Below are 22681 nucleotides of genomic sequence, written 5' to 3'. Positions count from 1 at the left end.
CAGGTCAGGCTGTTTATCCTTTCTTCAGGAAGTTCATCTGAAATACACATCTCGTGACGGCCAAATCTGTTCCAGGCCTTGCAGCCGGAGCAGCAGCTGAGTAATTCAAAGGGACATGGGGAAAGGAGAACAAGCATGTTTGTAATTTTTGGAACAGAGCTAAGAATAAAAGAAAGGTCAAAAGAAGGTTTTGGTTGGGCCTGACCCAGGCCCCGGGGATGGAGGGAGGGCAGATCCAGGCCCACGGACTCTGGCTCAAGAATGTGATGGGGCTCACTTGACTGTCTCCCATCCTCCTCACCCAAAGACCAGAGTCCCTGTGTCCCCAGAGCAATTTGTCTAGCCTGACGGGGAATTAAGATCTTGGAACCTGGGGCTAAAAGACCACTCTTGGGGCTGACCACACAGGACTCTGCCCCGTAGAGTGATCTTGGACAAGTCGTTTCCCTCATCTAAAGCTCGCTGCTTTTTCTGTAAAATAGGAAGCCATGATTCCTGGCTGTCTACGAGGAAGGCAAGTCTGGAAGTAGTAATGAAAGTGCTCGCGTGCCTAGCTCAGTGCCTGAAGCATGGGAGACTTTTTTGAATGGAAGAATGAATGAGCCAAACAATGAATTCTGGCCACAGGGAGACAACTGAGATTAGAGTTTCAAAGAACACATTCTAGAGGGAAGTTATTCAGAAATGAGTCATCAACACTGGATGGAATGAGAATTCCCTCTTTCACAGAGGGAACAGCCAAGGGCCCAGAGATATTACCATCGCAAATATCATCTGGATCCCTCAGGGATCACATAGTGGCCAGGGCTGTTAAACACGTGACTTAAGTGCTACCACTCCCCTTATCTCTAACCAGATGTGGCTATTCCGTCCACACCAGCATCTTTCTTAATACAGCCCTCCAGGCAACAATTGCTTATTTGCCATTCTTTTTAGGGTGGGGGGAATGAAGGTCCAGGAAAGAGACTTGTCAAGGTCACAAAACATACCAAGTCAGAGGAGGGGTCAAGGACTTATTGCGTGCCGGCGCCATGCTAAATAATAGAGACCTCAAGAAGCAGCCAACAGGTTGGTACAAACAAAATGACTAACAAAAGGCCTCCGTGCTCTCTTCAGCCCTCCCTGAGCTGCTCCAGCTTGGGGACAGCCAGGCGGGGTTGAAGGCCCTGACCCCTCTGGAAGAAAGGCCATTCCTGCCTGCAGCATTGTCCCGTCAGCACCCTAGGATAATACATCACAGGGAGCTGTGCCACCCCTCTCCTCTTCCTGGGCCCATTAGCTCCACTCTCCCAGCTCTGCTTGGAAACGGAGTGCAAATTAATGGAGAGTTAATCAGCTGAGGAAGAGATATTAATAGACTCGGCCCCACCCCCAACCTTCCTGAGCTGAGCTCAAGCTAGAGGAAAAGGAGTCTTTAAGAAATCTGATGGAAAATGCTTCATTTGGGGCCTAGAGTGGCTTGAAGGAATGACACAGAGCAGAATATTTAGGCTACTAGGGCCGGAAGAACACTCAGAAATCCTCGGCTGTCCAGGAGGACTTAACCAGGCTCCGGGAAACCCAGGAGATGTTTTCTCCATTTTTTTCCTGGGAGTTAGTCTATTTCATCAGGGTCTAAAAGGACCCTGTGAGTCTCCCCACAACAGATAGAACAGATTCAACTACTGATTGAATCTGAGTTCCTTCCTCATTCCTAGCATGGAGAAACTTAGGCCCAACCCAAGGAAGCTGCTTGCCAAGGCCACACAGCACAGTGTGACAGGACAACCAAATGCCTGCTTCCTCCAAAAATGCTTCCTAAGTGCCTGTTGTGGCCCTGGCTCTAGGACTCATGGAAGGCACTGTCCCTACCTCCCAGGAGTCGTCAACCCTGTAACAATAGCTTGCTCTCCACTCTCCCAGTCTGTTTCCATAGCAATGGTGCCATTTGATTGTTAGAATGCAACTCTGACACAAGGCAGCACAGCTCTGAGTCCCACTGATCAAATGAGGACAGTGTCCGAGCTTGTGGCAGAGGGAGGATTGGAACCCTCTGCCCGAGTCCCAGTTCAAGGTTGTAGAATGGGTCATGTCTGGTCCTTGGGAGGAAAGAAAATATTACAATCAGTTCCTTCATTCAACGCATATGATTGAGTCCTTATGATACGAGAGGGGCCCAGAAACAAATAAAATGCTGTTTGTCCTCAAGGACCTCGAAGTCTAAAGGACAGATATAGACACACATATATAGAAGATGGGGGCCCAGGAGAGGACGTAACTGACCAACTAACTGCCTTAGGAGAAACCAGCATGAGAGCTGGGAATTGAAGGATGTAGTCATTTGATAAAAATGTATTAAGTCCTGAGAAAGTGCTGGGCTCTGTGCACAGACCTGGGACCATAGCAACGCACAATGCTGTTACAATCCCCATGCTCACTGGGTTTACGATGGGGCGGGGGAAAATGGGGCATTAACCACATAACCACACGCACAGAGGAGCATTGGTGTGTAACCGGTGGAGCGGGCCTAGTCTTGGGAGAGCAGGTGGGGAACACAGGCCATGGGCGGAGAGGGGCTGGGTGGGCAGGTTCTGCCATAGTCTGGACCATCTGTGAGGATTCTGCTGTCCTTGCTGGGCTGGGAGCCCTGAGCCCACACCACATTGACTTGTGCCTGAGACTATTTCATGCACACAGTAGGACCTCGGCAGGATCTTGCTAGTGGGTCTGGCCGGTCTCTGAGTAGGTGGGGACCTGTACAGTTAGGTGAGAATGGTCTCCGCACAGCATCTGAACACATCTCCTTCATCAGTCTCCACAACCTGAAAGCATTTTCTAGAAGTCAGCTCCCTGTGAGGGGGGGAGCAGCACAGCAGAGGTCTCTTTCCTATTGTTCACATAAAGAATGAAGGTCACCAGATGGAGCCAGAACTAGAGCCCACCTTGCTGATCCTCACAGGGTTGGCAGAGAGGTTGTGTGGCAGTGAGGGGTATGAGTTCCTGGGTTAGAGTCTTTCACCTTTACCCTTCCTAGCTGTGTGACCTTTGGCAAGTTACTTAACCTCTCTGAGCGTCACTTTCCTCACCTGTAAAATGGATCATTAACAGCCCTTTACTTATAGGTTAGAATATTCTTGGGAAAAATCTAGACTCCTTACCATGGCCCATGAGACCCTGCATGACCTGGCCCCCGCCCACCTCGCTGACTTTATCTCCTGGCACTTTCCTCTCAGCCACTACCCTCCAGCCCTTATGTTCCCCAGCACAGCAAGTTTTCCTGCTTCCTGGCTCTGCACTCACTGCTTCTTCCGTCAGGAAAGCTCTGTCCCTGCTCTCTGCTCTTCACGAGGCTCCTCCTCCTCATCCTTCAGCTGAAGCATCTCCTCCTCAGAGAGCTTTTCCTGACCACCCAGTCTTTAGACCCTCTTCTCATCTCAGGTTTATTTCCTTTTATGCCCTTGTCTCAATGACCACTATTTATGTGTTCGCTGATCTAGGGTCAATCTCCCCTCTGGACTGTCCAGTCCACTGATGAACACAGTGCCTGGCACACAGAGCTCCATAAACATTTCTAGAAGGAATGATGCAATCTTCAGGAGGACTATCTGAGATGATGCTCACGGCACACCAGCACGGCATCTGGCAGACAGGTTGTTATTATTACTATGTTGCCAGACAGGCACAGGGAACCACACCTTCTTCCCCCAATCTTTAGAGAAGCATATTTCAAGTAAAGAATGATGAATTTGAATGTACCCATCACCCACCTTCAACATGGCCAATCTTCTTTCATCTAGTTCCCTCCAGGCCACCAACACACCCACACATGCGACGTGCTTTATTCTAAAGCAAACCCCAGACGTCATATTTTTCCATTCTGGAGGGCTTCTTAAAGGAAATAAACGTCACCCATCACATGCCCCAGAGGCTGGGGCGCCGGGAGCAAACTGGATGAGAAGCATCCGTATGCATAGCACGCTGCCTCATTTTAAAGAAACTACAGGTTCCGATTAAAATATGGGGATATAACTGTACTTGTGTCTGAGAGATTTTAAGATAATTAAATGAGTTCATATACATAAACAGAGACAGTCCTGCCACAGAGCAGGTGCTCAGTAAATGTGAGTCGTTCCCAGTATGGTGTCACCATAGTTATAAAGCCCTGGCTCGAGAGGTGGGCAGACTGGGTTTGAATCCAGCTCCCTGCTGAGTAGGTAAACTGCCCTGGCACATGACTTAACTTCTCTAAGCCTCAGCTCTTTCCTCTGTAGAATAGAGAATAATGGCGCCTGCCTCACAGGGTAGAGATGAGAATTCAGTGAGATACCATAGAGAAGGGAGGACTGGAACCCTCCCTGACCCATAGAGGGGCTGGGTTCTGACGGGGGCGCATGGAGAAAGCGGCTCTTCCCAGCTGTAACTTTCCAGGGGTGATAACACAGGCCTGGCGGAGGGGCGAGGACTGCCAAGATCAAGTACCAATCCAGTGGGAGAGACAGGTCCCAAGAGGAGTCTTCTCTGCATGAGCAAGTGCAGGAGAAGGTGGTGCAGGGCAGAACCAGGCTTTCAGGGGCAGAGAGGGGAACGGCTGAGCGGGAGGTGGTGTGCTCGAGAGGACGTACCTGCAACAGCTCCGAGTCCTCGGGGCTGTACTGGCTGGGTTCGGTCTCGGAGCTCTCGGGGCACCACTGCAGCTCCCCAAAGCAAGTGGCCGAGTCGAAGTCGCTGGCGTCCAGCTGGGAGAGGTCGAGCTCTGGAAAGTCAGCGCAGAGTTGTTCCTCCCCGGACCCCACCTGAGGAGACAGGAAGGAAGGAGGCCGGTCAGGGCTAAGCTTGGCTGGACCCAAGTGGGGACCCTCTTACTCATGATGCTGCCAGCCTAGGCCTTCAGTCGCCCTTGGCCAAGGCCTGATTTTGCCGAGTGCCCAAGAAATGTAAAGGTCTGCCCTGCTCTCTTGCAATCGTTAAATCTACCAGGAGCTAAGCTAGGCCCTGGCAGTGCATCCTGCCTGCTGCTCCCTTCCCCTCTCCTCTGTACTCCTACACATCCCTCAAGGCCCTGCCCACACAGCCACCTCTTTTCCCTTACCAGAAATGTTTTGTTGAAAACTTTATTAGAACCTATAAACAGAGCTACTCCTTCACATGGCTGCCCCCCGTTGAAAAGGAATTTCCAGAAGGCAACAATCCGTCGATAGTGATAACGAAACAACAAAAACAGCAATAATAATGGCTGACGTTATTGAGCGATTACTGTGTTGTGGACAAACATCCATATTCCCAGGGATTTTACAGGAATATCTATAAAGTCTGAAAGTGTAAGACCACCCACTGGGAGACAATAAGTAAATAAAACTATAATTGCCTGTATCATGGAATATTATGGAGCCGTTGAAAAGAATGAGGCAGATGTATACTCTCTTTAAGACACGTTAAATAAAAAACTAAATAGCAGAATATCAGCAGGTAGAATATTATCCCACACGTGTAAAGAGAATAATCAGGGTACCCATATCTCTGCGTAAGATAACACACATGCAAACGCACAGGGAAAGGTCTAGAAGGCCATAAACCCACCGACAGTGGGGGGTGGGGTGGAACGGAGGCATGGAGGACTCCGGTAATGGCACCGACTGACACAGTGCCTCCGAGTGTGGTCCCACGAAGGGCAGTGAGCACCGCCTGGGAGTGTGTTAGAAATAATACAGACTCTTAGGCCTAAGCCCAGACCCCTGAATCAGAAGGCAATCACTTTCTCACCCTGGTCTCCCCAGTTTACCAGTTTCTGAAATAGCCAGAGCTGGGAGGCTGACACTGAAATGGTCCACCATCGGCCCCGGGGTCTGGCAGACATCGATCATAATCCCCACACAGCAGCTGTGGAACCTGGGGCATGTCCCTTCGCCTCTCTGTAATTCAACTGCCCCATCTGTAAAATGGGACACCACCTGCCACATACAGTTAACATGAAACAGGGCAATGCTTTAGCCTGGCTAAGGAAGTGCACAAGAAATGGTAGCTGACAGTAATGACGAATTACAAAAAATAAAAATAAAAGCATCTCAAGGCACAGAGGGGCAGAACTGCCTTAGGGAACAAAAAAGGGCCTATGTGACACGTAGGAGAAATAGGTTTGGGCCAGGCCTTTTCCTTAATTGTTCCCACTTACTAGGCTTCATAAATTATGAATAAATGTATATTATTAGCTCACTTGACACAGGAAAAAGGCTTTTATCCAAATTTAGGTCAAATGTCTTAATTGGCGTTTTGCAAGAATCCTGCATGCATGGGTAGCACGAGGGTCAGCTTCTCTCCAGTGGCTGGTCCCTGGCTCTCAGGTCAGGGAGCATGGTGTTCAGCGAGTCTCTGTCTCCAGGGACATCCCTGAACCTCCCCTGCCCTCCATCTGCCCAGACTTTCTCCAACTCACACATATTAAACATCTACCAATACAGAGCATCATGTCACTCCCGGCCCCGCCAACACCCTGACCGCCCGTCACCACCACTCAACCGCCACAGCCGAAGGGACACTTTGGTGGGTTCTCAGCCACCCCTTGGAGGCTCCCTTTCCCCTCCCTGCCCAGGGGGACTGTGGGATGCAGCAGTCTCGCCTGCTCTAGGTGGATGACTGGTTTGTTTCTAGTTTTTGGCTATTACGAATACGTCTGCAATATTTGTGTTTGTCTTTGTGTGGACATATGCTTTTATTTCTCTTGGGTAAATATCCAGAAGTAGAATTGCTGGGCCATATGGTCCGTGTATGTGTGACTTTATAAAAACTACAAAATTGTTCTCCAAAGTGGTTGTACCACTGTACGCACCACCCATCGGCCGTGTGAGAATTCCAATTGCTCCACACCCTCACCAGCACTTGGTATTGTCACTCATTTTAATTTGAGCCATGCTAGTGGGTGCATTCCAGTGTTTATTAAATGCTAGGAGCCAGGTATAGTAACATATAAGACTCAGTTCATTCCTTCACGAGCTGACGCCCTAGCGAGGGAAGGAAACGAACCAGGTGTGATGATGGAGGCTAACAGGGAGGATAATTTGTCTTAAGGGGGTTCAGGAAGAGCTTCCTAGAGGAGACGACATCTAAGTTGAGGCTTGAAGGAGGAGCCAGGTTGTGGAAGATGTGGGGAAGAACATTCCAGGCAGAGGGCCCAGCAAGGGCAAAGGCCCAAGTGTGCACAAGCCCCAGGGCGAGAGGCACTGACTGAAGGGCAGTGAGGCTGCAGCTCGGTGAGCCGGGGGGATGGGAGCAGATGCCTTCAGAGAGGCAGGTGGAGGCAGACCAGGTAGGGATGGTAAGTATAATGTGGGTGGGGCCAGCATAGAAGCAGGCAGATGGGTGAGGCCGGTGCGGCATCCAGGAGAGGGGAGGTGGAGGGATGGGTAGGCACCACCCGGATCCACCGAGAGCCTACGAAGCAGGAAGCGGGGCCCAGAGCAGAGACACAAGGGTGCTGGGCAGCTGGGGCCTCCCTGTCCAGCAAAGCTCCCGGCGATAGGCTCCGCGGGGAGCTCTTTCTGTATATTCCTGATCCCTCTCATCCCAGTATCTGACTGCAGCCACCTTTGTAGGACTTGCTCCTGAAGCTTAGAAACAACTTTATAATCAGAGTCCTAGAATCTCAGACCTGCCAGGAACCAGCAGCCCTGAGTTACTGTGGAAAATTTGAGAATTAGAGGTCCCTTCAAGAACCAGATAAAAGCTATGAATAGCTTTTATGCTCTTCATACGATATGCGTGTACGATGCCTATGGGCACAAGGAACTGACACTTAACTTCCAGGTTTAGGGATGCCGCTTAAGAACGCCCACCTTGTTGGGTCTACCTCCTCAACTCTGCTGATATGGAAACTGAGGCCCACGGAGGATAATGGATTTGCTCAGGGTCATCGGGTGAGTGTCCTGCCCATCAAAACCATGCCACCTCCTTTACAAACACCCATAAAATGGCCATGACTACTGCACTTATTGATTACCCATAGCAGCTCAACACACTCAAAGTGTACCCAGGACATAAAAAATAAAGAAACCTCAGCTCCACGGCCTTGTCAATTAAGGCCGAGGCCACTCTAGCTAAAAACCTTTAAGCGCTACATTAATAGTGATTTCTGCAGCCTCCTCCATCTTTAGAGAGGCTTTTGAAGAGGTGCCTCAGGCAACCCAGTTCTCTTTGAAAGGTCTGACTTAAGGCCTTCTTATTCTGTACTGGCCACCTTCCACGGGCCCTACCTGTGGAGCTGCAAGTTCACAGCACAGGACCAAGCTACTGCTATTAGTGAGAGCTTACTATATGCCGAGGACCACACAAGTGCCTTATGTGCATCTTCTCATCAGATTCTTAAAACAACTCTGTAGGGCAGGTGTTACTGTCTCTATGTGACTAATCGGGAAAGTCGGGGATTGAGTCACTTGTATTAGTTTGCCAGGGCTGCTGTAACAAAGCACCACAGGCTGCGTGGCTTAAACAACAAAAACGCATTGCTTCACAGCAGCGGAGGCCAGAAGTCTGAGATCTAGGTATTGGCAGGGTCGGCTGCTTCTCAGGCCTCTCATGTTGGCTGGTGGATGGCCGTCTTCTCCCTCTATCGCTTCACGTGTTTTCCATCTACGCGTGCCTGTCCCTGTGTCCAAATTTCCCCTTTTGATAAGAACATCAGTCATACTGGCTTCGGGCCCACCCTAACGAGCTCGCTTTAACTCGATCATCTCTGGGTAGAACTCCACATATGTTTTTTTGGAGGACACAATTCAACCTATAGCACCCAGGGTCCCAGAAGGGTGAAGCTGAGATTCAAACCCAAGTCTCTTTGCTCCCTACAAAGCCTGTGCCATCGTCTGACATCCTGCTTCTGAAAATGAAAAGGAATATTCAAGACCATTTATTCCCATTTACAGATGGGGAGATGGAGTTTCAGACAAAGGCCACGAAAAATCCAAGGCACCTGGCAAGTTCGTGGCTATGCAGAGAAGGTCTGGGGCCAGACGTGCGGTGCTGTTCGCCGGCCTCGGCCCCTCCACAGGTCTGCTCACACCCCTGCTGCGGGACACCCCTTCTGGTGGCTGAGCCTTCCTCATCATTCCTCCAGTAACTCCACATCCCAGTCTGAAAAGCTGTGGCTGCCCCAAGCCAGGGAGATAAATGCCCTTGGCAGTGGATTAGTGGTGTTTCATCCAGATTCACCTAAGTGGCTTCATTGGAAGCCTGTGCATCTTGGCGGAAATCGATTCCTCGCTTAAGAAAGAATGCGTCTTCAGGAAAAATTGGTGGCTCCACTTTCCTGACCGCAATCGGCAAATCACCTCGCTTAGTGCCTGGCCCAGAGCACTTTTTCAGAGTTACTGAGTGGAAGGAAGTGGCAGTGACAGAGCTTGGGCTCTGGGTCTGTCCCTAGTCACCTCCCCACTCGAATTCTCTGCACCCTCTAGGAAAGAGAATCAGACAGACTGACCACGGGCACCTCTCTTACTCAAGTATTTGATGCAATTCTGTACTTCTCTGGTTTCTGAGATCCACATAGGTTTGGGGGAAATATTTAGGTAAAACTCAGCATTTAATGAATAAACAATTTACAGAGGGGGAGACAAAGGTGCAGAGAGAAGGACCACCTTGAAATGGAAAGAGGCCCCAACAAGGACGACAAAGGGCTACGCTCTGGCTTTGCTACTAATACTAATCCTTTGAGGTCAGGATATGACTTTTGCTGCCTCCGTTTCTACTGACAAAATTGGGAGAATAGAAAGTACCCTACCTCACAGGGTTTTATAAAGTTAAAGTAACACAGGCTGGGAGCCTGGCATGAATTACAGATACAGCACTTAACACAGCTGACATTCAAGTGACATTCACAGCTATGGTTTCACTGGTACCTTCCCAAGATGCAGTAAGTAGTCAATGGTCAGTGTCCCCATTTGACTGATGGGAGGTTTAATGCTTCTTAAATTTGTCTGCTGACCCTTCCCCTCAGTCCTAAACCTACTCGCTGTCTCATCCTGTGTTCCTTCAACCTTGACCAGCCCCTGATTCCAGTGTTACCATCACTCATAGTTTCTGTTGGAGGAATGATCTTGCCCCAACAGCCAGACCACACTGGCTCTCTCTGGGCCTGCCTGGGATGGTGGGGACCAGTCCCCACCACCCCAGGCCTGACAGACTTCTTGACCACCAAGTTAACCAACACTCTCCATCACCTCCTGTAAAAAATGCCCGAGGTATCCCAGGGCCTCAGATAATGCGTCCTATGTCATCCACGCGTCTGCTCCCACCAGCTGGGTTGTTTACTGGGAGTCGCTTGTATTACCCGTTGGTAACTATAATTATAAAATTTAATTAAGTGGTTCATAAACAGAAACTATAAATACAAAAGAAACGATTTTAAGGGAAACTAGGTTGAAGGCTATGGAAGGAAGGATTTAATAAAGTCGAGCTGCTTAAAAAAAAAAAACCTGCTGTCAAAGATGTGTCTGTGAGATCATCATAAAAGATGAGGAGAAACTGGCAAGAATCTGGAAGGATTCTGCACTCAGATTACTTGACAAGAGCCTAAATTCTTGATCCCGCGGGATGAATCCCCACTCTGGAACCAGGAGCCAGCACTGGGGTTGTGGACTGTCAGAGAGATGACCTGGAATTTCAGAGCCAGCACCGCAAGCAATCCTATAGCAAAAGACCAGCAAAAAGGAGTGGACGTGCCATATGGCTTCATTAAAAGGTAATGTTAGGCATTATGTTTGATGATTTTGTGTTTTCACTGACATTTTCCTAGGAATTCCCCTCTCTAGCCCTCCACCTCATCAGAGAAAAAGTGACTATCGTGTATGGATCCCAACTCCATAGGACAGGAAATAAATCCTTACGATAGACTGCCAAACCACAGAACCAGGGGTTAAGGCACTGGAAGAGTCTGCAGAAAGACTTCTCGAGACTAATGCCTTATTTTGCAGATAGAAAGACTGAATGGGGAGTCACCCAAGATCCATACAGCCAGCTCCTGGGCCAGGACACAAACTGGGATCTCCAGGGTCTCCAGCCAAAGCTCTTTCCAAAATGACAGGCCATTTCCTCAATAGCTGTGCCCTGTACACCAAAGTGTTTGTGTTAGAACTTATCCCCTCTAAAAGGCAAGGGAAAGAAAGAACAGAAAATCTCCTGGGGTGGAAATCTTACTCAGTCAGGCATCTCCTTTCCCCACTTCCTGTTGCCTGCAAGCAGCCCCTTATCCAATAGAGATCTGTAAAGTCTCTTGTAGCTATGCCCAGGTGAGGTTACCTGGGGTGGAGCAACTCCTGGATGTCCTGGTACGTGGCTCTCTGCAGAGCCCAGACTCCCCTCCCCTGTCTCAGAGGGCGCTGTCAGCTATTTCCCTTCCCCAGTGCAGATCCTGGCACCTGTTGGGGTTGCCTTTTAGCAGGCACAGGCTGCCCCAGGCCCAGAAAGTGGTGTGTTTCGTTTTGATTTTGAAACAATAAAAGCTTGAAGTACATTCTCTGACAGAAGCAAGCAAGCAAGCAAGTAAGGGTATCTTAGGGCAGCGTGACACCCGCATTGTGTTTGCCTACAATTGCAGTCAATTTTATGCACTTGAATTCAAGGGCCTCTTGAATTCAAGGGACAGTGGCAGGAAAAGTGCTTTGTGGACAGCAAAGGCTGTGCAGGTATCTGTTGTTATGCTTCGTTGCGGCAGAGCTGGCCCTGGCTCATCCTTTGCTGGTTAAAGGGAGTCACCTAGCTTCTGTGCATCTCCAGAGACTGGCTCCCTCATGGATGGTGTACAGCTTGAGTTTTCACCCCAGGGCCTCTGTGCTGGTAGCTCCCTGGGCCTAAAACATCTCCTCTCTCTTTCATCTTTGCATGGCTGCTCCCTTATCACCCCCATCCCAGGTTAAGCGTCCCTCCCAAATGGGTCTTCCTGACCACTATATCCGAAAGTGGCCACCCGTCTCTCTCTTACCCATCACCCCTCAATTAGTACTTCTGATCTTTGCTCCCTATTTCCCAGATTTTAAAAAATGATGGTAAAATAGTTACAACAAAAATTTTACCATATTAACTATTTTTAAGTGTGCAATTCAGTGGCATCAGGTATCTTCATATTGTTGTGCAACCATCATCACCATCTAGCTCCCAACTCTTCCGTATTCTTCATTTATCTACTCGTGTATTCTTGCCTCCCCTAGCTGGCAGCTAGCTCTACGGGTTTAGGGGCCGTGTCTGTCTTGTTCCCTGCTGTTTCTCTTGGGCCTAGCACGATGCCCAGCACATAGTAGGTGCTCAATAACCAAAATGAGATGAATGTGGCAGTGCCTTGTAAACTGTAAAGGGCAGTGCACAAAAGCAAGAGAGCACAAAACGGACATTTTTTTCTGTACCAGCCCCAAGAGGAGCCCAAATTGCCTGGCAGCCTCAGTTACCTGATAACGATTTGAGTTCTGTCCAGCTCTAGAGGAGCGAAACTGCCAATAACGCCTTTTCTTTTCTGGTTCTAGGCCCCTTTGCGAGGTCAAGAATGAAGATATCCGATCACACAAACCACCTGACATTGACACTCACCATTTCAACACATCAGCTCTACCGAGTGCAACATTTTATCAGTCGCTGAAGGGCAGGCACAAAAATAGACTGCAGAGATCAAATGCCACCCTCAGCTGCTCTCTTGACACTCAGGGGCGGTTGAAAAGGTCTTCGCATATGGGGACCTGAGGCCTGGGGACCAGGGAGGGGCATCCTCTGTCACAGTAGGGCACAGAGATTGCAAGGTGGAATCAGGGCCAGGATTAGGGTGAAGTGAGGGAGGCAACTGCCTTGGGCACCGAAAAAACTCAGTATCGAGATGGATCATATTTAATGCAACATTATGGGAGAAAAAATAACTAATGCAAAAAATCCATGTTATACAAAATATCAAAATTCTAAATAAAGAGAGGGTCAATAATGCTGATTTTTCCTTTGGCTTCAGGTGCCTATTTGGCTCTGCATGACACTTACTGTTTCTGCCTTTCTTTTTTTTTTTTAAATTTGGGATTTTGTTCGGCATGGATATTTTGGCATCTATTGTTATTATTTTAAGCATTGCATTAAAATATGATTTATCTTGATGACTGAATTCTTTGGCATCTCTGAAAATTTTGTGCCTGGGCCAAGCAAGCATCTCCTTTGCCTCACCCTAATCCTGGTCTGGATGGAATGAGATGGTGAACAAGTTACTGTATGTGTAGGTGACTAAAATGAGATCAGGTCACATCCTAGATCATGTCCTTCTGGGGCCTCAGTTTTCCCATCTCTATAACCCTCTGGTTGCTATGGAATTACCCATGCCCTGTAAAATGAGGTCATTTGAATGGAAAGGTGGGGAAACTCTAAAGGGCCGTCCCTAAGTAAGGAACTGTTACTAAATTCTCATCAAAGGTAAAATCAGTGGTCCCACAGAGTGGTGAGTGGCATTCGGTTTTGAGGTGAGTTGCAAAACACTTGCCCTATTTATAACGAAAGTAGTGAAGTTTGCTAAATGAGTAGGTTTTACTTAAGAAGAGAGAGGTAAGAACAGATGTCCTGCAACCAGGACATCCCCTTCATTCCACTGACTCGCATTCCGACCCCTTTCCCGACATGGAAGGAAGGCAGACGGGGTACAGCTCACCCTGGGAAATGTGCCCACTCCACGCAGCTGAAAGGGGTGACCACCAACATTCTCATCAAGTTGTGACAATCATAAACGGGCGGGTCCCTTCCTTCCTCGCCACATTTTGAGGGCTTTCCTCAAAAGCCGAATATGCCCAAGGGATGGAAATGGGGGGACTGTCATGTGTCAGCCATCGTCATGTGTCAGATGGACTGACAAAGTCCCGGGCTTCGAGATGATGACAAAATTTTGGAAATGGATAATCGTGACGTTTGAACAACGCTGTGAATGTACTTAATGTCATTGAATTGGACACTTAAAAATTATTAAAATGGTAAATTGTGTTTTGTATAGTGTACTACAAGAAAATAAAAATAAATCTAAAAAAAGTGTCAGAAACCTAGAAGAAAAAAAAAAGCGCCCAGCAACCTCTGTCCGGAGGTGTTCTCTGGGCTCCTACAGTGTCCGTGCTCTTGGGTTCTATTTACGTGTCTCTTGCTCTGGCTGGCAGGAGAGACTGAGGGAGCCGGGCCAGGGATCGGCTGAGAAGCCCTTTGCTTGTTAACACTGTTATAAATAACCCAGAAAGAGGCAGAAAGGGGGTCCTGGCAGGAGAGTGAAGGTCAGGCAGCCCCTTCATGGCATTTGAGGAAATGTCATGCTCAACAGGCCAGCAAGGTGCCAGCTCACATCTTCAACCCAGTGCTGCCCAGAGCCAACTGCATGCAGCCTTGCTGTGGTGCCAGGGAGCCTGTGGGGAGCACTCTCACCCACGAAGGGCAGCCTGAAAGTGGTTGTCTCCTGGGGGTTCTGAGCAGGGAGGGGACTGTCTTATGGGTAGAAAGGCAGTGAATAGCTAAGGATACCCCCAGCCCAGCCAGCAGGGGCTTAAGTCAGCTCCCCAAGAACCTAGGATCAGGGCTCTGCCATCAACATACCAGCCTCAGCTTGTCAGCCAACACACGACCTGCTGAGGGAGAGATGACTCAGCAATGCTCAACCCACAACTGCCCCTCCTGGGGCTGCTGCACCGCGTGGGAGCCAGGAGGGACCGCACAGCCCATCTGGCCCTGCAGTTCCCACGCTGGGCTCTCTAGGGAACCCCCTGCTCAATCTCCACCCCCAGAGCCCGCCAGGGCCCTGGGCTTTGAAGTAGGAGGGATTAGGAGGGAGTTGATTATTTAGGTTTTCCATTTTTATGAACTGAAAACCATACAGTGGCAACCCATCATAGTTTTATTTAACCTGAGTGAATTCAACAGTATAAGCTTGGCAAAAAACAAATATATAAAAAGCCAAATTTCTATTTCTTTCTTACATATTAGAAAGACAGTAACATTACATTTGCATATGAATTCTATACTTTCCCATGCCCACACGCTCATACCTATTATTTATACACATTATTTCATGGGCAATTTAAGGGCTTTATGAGGCTAATTTGAATGCCCAGACTAAGAAGTCACTCCCCAAGGAGGTGGTGTCCACCACTCAGAGTGCCCAGCAAAGTGGGTATTTAAAATTCAGCCCTTTAACAGATGAAGAGGCTGAGGATCAGAGAGCTGACATGACTCTCTCTACTTAGTAAAAAGTGAATCCAGACTTAACCACCAAGTTCTTTGCTGCCACAGGCTCCCGTCCCCCACTCATGGTGATCACCGCTGTCCAAGACAGCACAGGGGGAAAAGCCCTTTTCCCAGCTCTGTGCAGTTTTAACTACTAGACTTTGAAATAATGGGAGGCAAAAAAGGTCTCAAAGCCCTGCCAGTACCTCTAAGAGTCTCTATGGGCTGCGGAAGCCCAGGTAACAAATCGCTGGGTGCAGAGAGCCACGGCAGGGGACTCAGCCGCCATCACCGAGGAGCTGGAGGCAGAGCTGAGACTAGAATGAGTCACTCGCTCTCCTGCTTAAAAGCTTTCCCTGACTTCTCATTGCCCTTGACAAAAACCCGAAGTTCTCACTGTGTTTACGAGGCCCGGGGTAGCCTAGGCCTGCCCACTCCTCCACCATGTCCTGGACTCTCTCGCCCTGCCCGCACTGCAGACACGATGGCCTTCTTCTTCAGGAACAAACCCCTCCAGGCTTGAGCTCCCTTTGGGACACCTTCCCAAGTCCTAGACCACTTACCCAGCATTCAGCCCCAGCGAGAGAGGCCTTCCCCAACACTCAACCCTCCCGGTCACTGTGAATTGTATCATCGTGTGTCATCCACAGCTCGAGTCCAGGGACTGTCTGTGTCCCCTCCAGAATGTAAGCCATGTGAGGACAGGGGCCTGGGCTTGTCTTCTGCTGAATCCCAATACCTGGAACAGTATCTAGCACAAAGTAGGCGCTCACGAAACCTTTGTGGAATGAGTGGGGGCAGGTGGGAGAAGGGGTGAGCAGAGCCCCCACTTCTCAGGTCAGTTTGGGCATCTCTGCTTCGCATTACTGTGATGCCTGCAAGGCCTCCCTCTCACGCACCACCCTTTACTGGGGTGGCGGTGGTGGTTTCCTTCTGTATTCATTTATTCCCTTATGGAAACTCCTGCCTTTCCTTTTCCAGTATGTCAGATGATGAGAATCCCAGACCCATGTGCTCCCAGATAAAGCTGGTGGGAAACAGATTCTCTTGGGCCCCAGCAGGCCCTCCCTGGTCATGTGGTCAGTGAGGGCCAGAGGAGAAGGGAAGCCAAGGAGGACTGCTTCGTGGACCCCTACCCACTCATGCCCCGTGTAGCCAAGGCGCCAGCCACAGGTGGACCTGCTGTATGTAGAAGTGTGTTAACTGGGCATGCAGAATGAATGTGTGTCAAACAAATCACACGTTTCTCTTCCCTTCCTCTCATGTAACAGAAACGTGTCCCACGGGGTGGTATTGCCACAGGCTCCGTCGCCAGAGCCAAGGCCTCTGTAATGTGTGCTAATGGTGGAATTACAGGCACCGAACCATGAAAGGGTAACCATCTGACAATGCTCGATTATTAGCCAAGCCCGATGGGAAACGAGCAGGAAGCAGGCTGCTCTCAAAGAGAGAACAGAGAGATCTTTCAGGGAGTGAGTTTCCCACCATGCCCACATGTGAGTAAATGCCACCCGAATCCATTTTCTACCCTATAGGTTTCTCCCGCCCTTCTAGGATTGGGTCTTCAGGCTCGAAACAAATCCTTTCTGCTGTAAATTAGATATTCTCCCATTTGATCCTCATAACAAGCCAGAGATGAAGCCATTTTCACGATGAGAAAGCTTAAGTTCAAAGAGGAGAAGTAACTTGCCTAAAGTCACACTGCAAGTTAAGGAGAGAGGCAGGACTAGAACCCCGAGACCTTTAACTCCTAGTGGAAGCAATAATGGAGGGCACTGAACGGAGTCACAAGCCTGAATTTTCTGCACTATTGGCATGGGACATTGGACAAGTCCCTGCACTTCTCTGAGCTTAGTTGCCCCATATTCCAGCACTGGCTAGACTTAGAGACCGTGGTCAGTCAGCTTGGAGTTTGAGATATGCAGGGTCAGTCTGAGATGTCCTGAGGGTGGTGGGGAAGCCTGTGGGTGTAGCAAGCGCTGCGGAGCATCCTGGCAGTGTGTGTCTGCACCAGTGTTGGGGAGGGCATGCGGGAGACCTGATAGCTCCTCACGATGTTACTTAAAGTACAGTCCCTGGATCAGCAGCATCAGCCTCGTTTGGAGCTTGTTAGATTCTGCAGAATCTCATGCTGAATCCTAGACCTCCTGATTAGAACCTACATTTAACAAGGTCTCCAGGTGACTAGTACACACATTAAAGTTTGGGAAGCAAAAACTTTTAAATCAGGAGTCGGATCGTAGAATGTTACCTTGGGTCTGGCATCTGCATCCTTCGAGCCCCAGTGTCCCCATCTGTAGAGTAGAGATGAAGTATATACCTCATGGGACTGCTGTGAGGGTTCCTAAGATCACCCATGCCCACAGCTCAGCCCAGTGTCTAGCAGGCAACAGCTGCCCAAATTGCTAGTTTCTTTCCTTCCTGAAAGGCCAGAAGGAAGAGGGCCTCCGCTTCCATTCCAAGTCCTGCTTGCACATCTGGGAGTTGAAGAAAAGATCCCCATGGGGCAGCAACAGATGGAGACACAGGGAAAGAAGGAGAGGAGAGGAAATTAAGAAGCAAAATAAAAAACAAGCAGTAGAGACCATCTGAATCCCCAGGAGGCAGGCGACATGTGAAACCCAGAGACGAGGCCATTTCAGCTCACGCCCTAAACAGGGGCCATCGAGCACTGCCAGAAGCCAGCAGGCTGGGAGGGAGAGAAGAGCAAGAGCCACTGGGCTGTGTCCCTTCAGGTCACACATGACCATGCCTTTCCAGCCCAGCTCTGAACCAGTCCTATGGCAAGGGCAGACACGATGCCAAGGGTCAACACAGCAACAGACAGAAGTAGAGGGCTTGGGCCCTGAGAAGGGTCAAACTTAACTGGAGGACACCAACCCAGGAGACAGTCAACCCAAAGAGCTGGACAGTGGGGAGCTGAGCTATGTGATCTTGACCAAGTGATTTAACCTCTCTGGGCTTCGGTAAAATGAGAATAATAATAGCCCACCCACTGCCTTAGGGTTCTTGTGAGGATTTAATGAGAAAGGCTTTGCATAGTGTCTGGTACAAAGTAAGTGCTCAAATGACAACGGCCATTTGTGAGATTATTACATGGGAGTCTTGAAGCAACCACTGGAACAGCTGCAGCTTCTCTGGGCCACTAAAGCCCCCTCATCACCCAATTATGGCACTCTTCAAACTCTGACTGACTCAGTGCACACCATAATCAACTTGCACCTAAAATGGCAGCCATGGCCTCCTGCTTCTACTGCAGCCCACTCCAGGCTGCTGGACACAGTGAAACCACAGACATCTTTTCAAAACGCAGATGTGCCTGCCCCTGATTTCTCCCCGATAAAGACCAAAACCCTTCCTCAGGCCTGTAAGGTCCTGCATGATCTGACTCCTGTCTACCTGTTCGGTATCATCATTTCATAGTATCAACTCACCACCCCCTAACCCAACTTTTGGCCCCCCTGGCCTTCTTTCCACCCTAGTACTTGCCAGAATCTCTCCTCCCATAAGGCCTTTGCAAGTGCCGTTCCCTCTGCCTGGAACGTCATCCTCACACATAGACCCGCTTTGTCTAGTTACCAGCTATCTATCCTTCACTCTACATCCTGGGGGAAGTTTTTCTCAAGCCCCGTAGACCAGATGAGGAGACATATTGTACCCCTTCATAGCCTTCTGGAGGTCCTGAGCCTTCTAGAGCTTATCACTATTGGTAATTAAACATTTATTTGCATGGGCATTTGATTAATGCAAACCACTGTATCCCCAGCACCTGGCACATAGTAAGTGCTTAATGAACACTTGCAGAGCAAATGAAAAACTCCATTCTCTGGCAACCGCCTCACTCCCGCGTCCTACGAGGTCCCACCTTCCCTCTCACTTCATCTCCTAGACCTTAACTTTACACACACATGAGACAAACCCCAACGCTGCCTGATCCTCAACTTACATCCATGGCCTGCAGGCCTGGCGCCAAAGATCCAAACGTTTCTAGATCTGATTTTCTTGAAAGCAGCTTTGGGCCATGGCCAGGGGAGGCGTGCGCAGCCGGCCTCGGCAGTAAACGCTGATGAAGCTGTCTAGACCAGCTGAGCTGAGATCAGGAAATGCCAAGATTTAAAAGCATCCGGAACCCATTTATTTATTGTTGTTCTTGCACTTCCAGACTATTTTAAGCTTCAGATTGATCTGCTGGCCCTCCTCTCTCCAAAAATCGCTCCAGAAACACCCATCATGCACCTGGCCCTACCTGTCAGGGCTCAGCTGCACCTTGCCCCAGCTGACACATGACCGCTATGGCAGCAACGATGGTGGGGGGCTGTTCTCATTTACCAAGTGCCTCTGTGAGTGGTAAGTGCTTTCACTGAAAATCTCCGACAGTCCCAAAGGGAGATATTATTAGCAACATTTGAAAGATGAGGGAATGGAAACTCAGAGAGGTGAGGAAACTTGCCCAGGATCACACAGCTTGAAAGTGCTAGAACTGGGATTTGACCCCAGATCTTCCAAGTTCAAAGGTCAGGCTCAGCTCCTAACCACTGGGCAGTACTGCTTCCCTCATTCTCTGCCAAAATTCCTCATACATGCTATGGGTTTTCTCATCTCGTCCATGTCCTTCCAGCTACCTGCAAGGACCACACCACCGGTCAGAGCCACCCACCCCATGTGCACTGCTATGGGAAGATTAATAAGCTGGGTTAAGAGAAAAGGGGAAGTTAACATTATATGATCCTGTTTGTACATTTTTAAAAAATGATGGATCAATGGATGGAAAGATAGATGAATAGTTCCTATGTTCACAGATTATTGCTAGAAGGCCGCACAAGAAAATATTGAGTTTGGGAACAGTAATTTGTTGCTTGGAGATAGGGGGAGGTTAGACAATATTTACTTTCTATTTTATATTTTTCTTTACTCATTGAAGGTTTTATTTTTATTTAGTCATACACGTGCTTCAACCCATCCTTTAAAGACCAATTCATATGCCACCTCCCCCATGGAGCCTGCCCTGATTGCCCCAGCCTATCTCTCCTCTTAATTCCTACCAGATTCTGCCTGCATCTCTCTGGGCACTTTCTCCACTGAGCCTGTGTCCTCACCATGCATATAAACATGGGGGCCTCCAGCCAGGCAGGAGGATCCCCAGGGCCTGGGTCAGCAGACAGCCCTGGTGAATGAATAACTGTTTCGCTTTTTATCTTGGTCCATGGTATTATGGAGGCAAGTAAGCTGAAAACTCCAAAATGGAGCTTGGGGGTGGGGAGGAGAAGAGGAAAGCAGAGAATCAGAGGGTAAATTCAGCTCCTGGAAGCCTGCCCAGCACTTTTTTTTAATGACTCAAGTACCACTTATGCCAACAGACAGTCCATTTGGGCCCTGAGGTCACCAAACCTCATCATGGTCCTGCTTATTAAGTATAGAAGCACATGAAATAAAACCACCACTCTGGTTCTGTAGCTCTGAGGAAGGGACACAGAGACAGGGATGAGAAGTGGCATTCTGTCCCCCATTCCCCAGTCCTGACTGCTCACCTAGGAAGCTCTGGGCTGTTGCTGAGCCTGGACCTCAGGTTGGACTTGGTTCTTGGCCTTGGTGGGAGCTTGGGGATGGTCCCATCTCACATCCCAGGCATCAAGGCGGTCTTTGCCCTCCTCAGCACTCAGCCTCTGCCTGAGACCTCCAAGAACTTGGTCATATTTGGCCCATGATAATCACTACCCTTCGTTGAGCCTCTCTTTTGTGTCACACACTTTACAGACATCTCGTGTATACCGTTTAACAACCAAGGAAAGACAGGTAGTCCATTTTACAGATGAGGAAACTGACTCCCAGGAATGGTAAGTAATACGTTTGAGATCACTCAGCTAAGTTAGTGATATTGGAACTGGACCAAAGTTACAGGGGGGAAAGAGCTTGAACTAGAAATCCATTGGCTGAAGCTATGTGACTATAAGGCAAGCCACCTAATGGCCTGAGGCCTTGGTGTTTTCATTTGCTCAGTAGGCTGCCTGCTTATAAGGCAGCATGTAAAACAACTGAGCAGAGACCAGGCTTCTCTGTCTCTAATCACATACCCACAGGGGACACAGTGCTGGGCTGAGAAATACTCAAAGGCACAGGACAGGCATGGTGCCTCTTTTCAGAACTCCATTTCCCTCCCAAGATTCGGCATCATGGAAAATTAAATAATTTCACTAGTAAAGAAAACTATTATAAAAAAGGCGGGGGGTTGGGGGCATGCTAGGGACTAAAATGCAAAAGCTATACTAATTTTTTCAGATAAAATATGAATGATTTTTGTGCTGTAGATTCTGCTTAAATTGGTTGTAGTTTTCTCTGATGGTACTACTGTAGAGGCAGCAACAGGACTGTTACGAACGTTGACTTTAGAGTCAAAAAGAGCTGTACTAATGTGGGCTCGGTCACTCAACCAGCTGTGTGACCCTGGGTCATGATACTGAACCTCTCTGAGCCTTCGCATTCTTTATCTGTAAAATAGAAATAAGATCATGCTTATAAAGCAGGACTCCTTAACCTTTTTAGAGCCATGGTTCCCACTGGCAATCTGGGAAAGGCTATAAACTCCTCAGAATGTTTTTAAATGCATAAAATAAAATACAGGATTATAAAGGAAACAAATAATATCAAAATATATTTATAAAATACAAACAAGAGTAAATTTGTTACAGGAATATAACATGCTTCCATATTACTATATTAAATAATGTCTAGTAGCAAGTATAATAATCTCCCATAATTTCAAAGTAGCAATGAGCATAAATATTCCTAGATATCTAAAAGAACTATAACATAATACGAAAATACCTAAGATTTCCATTAGTGACAAAAATCACAGGTACCGCTAATACTTTTATGGTTTGTCACCTACATTCATAACAAAAGGAAACACTAATTTTCACTTAGAGATTAGCGAAAATAAAGATGTAATATTTTTTTCCATACACGTTCACAGACCCCGTGAAGTCTATCCCCTGGGGTTGGTCAGTGGACATGAGGTTAAGAAGCTCAGTCATAAAGTATTTTACACAGTGCTTGGCACGCCCTGTAAAGGTTCTTTGGGGCTAGCTGGTTCAGGCTATACTAGGCTCTGCCCCCAGACAAACCAGGCCCAAGGATCCACCTGCGTGCCATCAGGAGTCCTCTAGGGGAGTGGTTTGAGCAGCCTTGAGCCCAACAGGGGCTCAGGGAAGGATGTGGGTCATGTGAGGCTGTCGGGTGAGTGAGGGAGGCCCTTAAAGCTAATCCAGAAGCTTAGGGATGCAAGAGCGTTAAGTCCCAGTTAGAAACGTACTCAGTCTGTCGCAGCTCAAAACAGGTTGTGTCTTTCCATGCATTAGCTGTATCCTCGGCTACTTCTGCAAAGGAGCCCTTTCAAATCCTGTCTCCTTGACATCTCCACTTGGGTGGTTTATTGACATCTCAACCTTATATCCAAATGGAATTCTATTCCCACCCAAAGAAGTTTCTCTTTCAGTCCTCCCCCTGTCCA

The 22681-nt window shown here is 48.6% G+C and overlaps 1 protein-coding gene across 5 annotated transcripts in view; it reads right to left on the bottom strand.

Moving 5' to 3' along the window:
- PPARGC1B (PPARG coactivator 1 beta) overlaps nt 1-22681 on the bottom strand; it is a 97164-nt gene that overhangs the window by 24514 nt on the left and 49969 nt on the right. For all 5 annotated transcript variants that reach the window (XR_001516395.2, XM_015585333.2, XM_015585331.2 and 2 more), the window contains exon 2: nt 4602-4772. Coding sequence is in view for 4 of the 5 variants with exons in the window: in XM_015585333.2 (XP_015440819.1) it covers nt 4602-4772 (171 nt within the window). In the remaining variant the exon portion in view is untranslated. The remainder of the gene's footprint in view (nt 1-4601; nt 4773-22681) is intronic.

The sequence above is a fragment of the Pteropus alecto genome, unplaced genomic scaffold, assembly GCF_000325575.1.
Source record: "Pteropus alecto unplaced genomic scaffold, ASM32557v1 scaffold40, whole genome shotgun sequence".
In the NCBI taxonomy this organism is placed as follows: Eukaryota; Metazoa; Chordata; class Mammalia; order Chiroptera; family Pteropodidae; genus Pteropus; species Pteropus alecto.
Note: the sequence above shows the minus strand (reverse complement) of the source record. Positions and strands in the feature narration are given on the sequence as shown.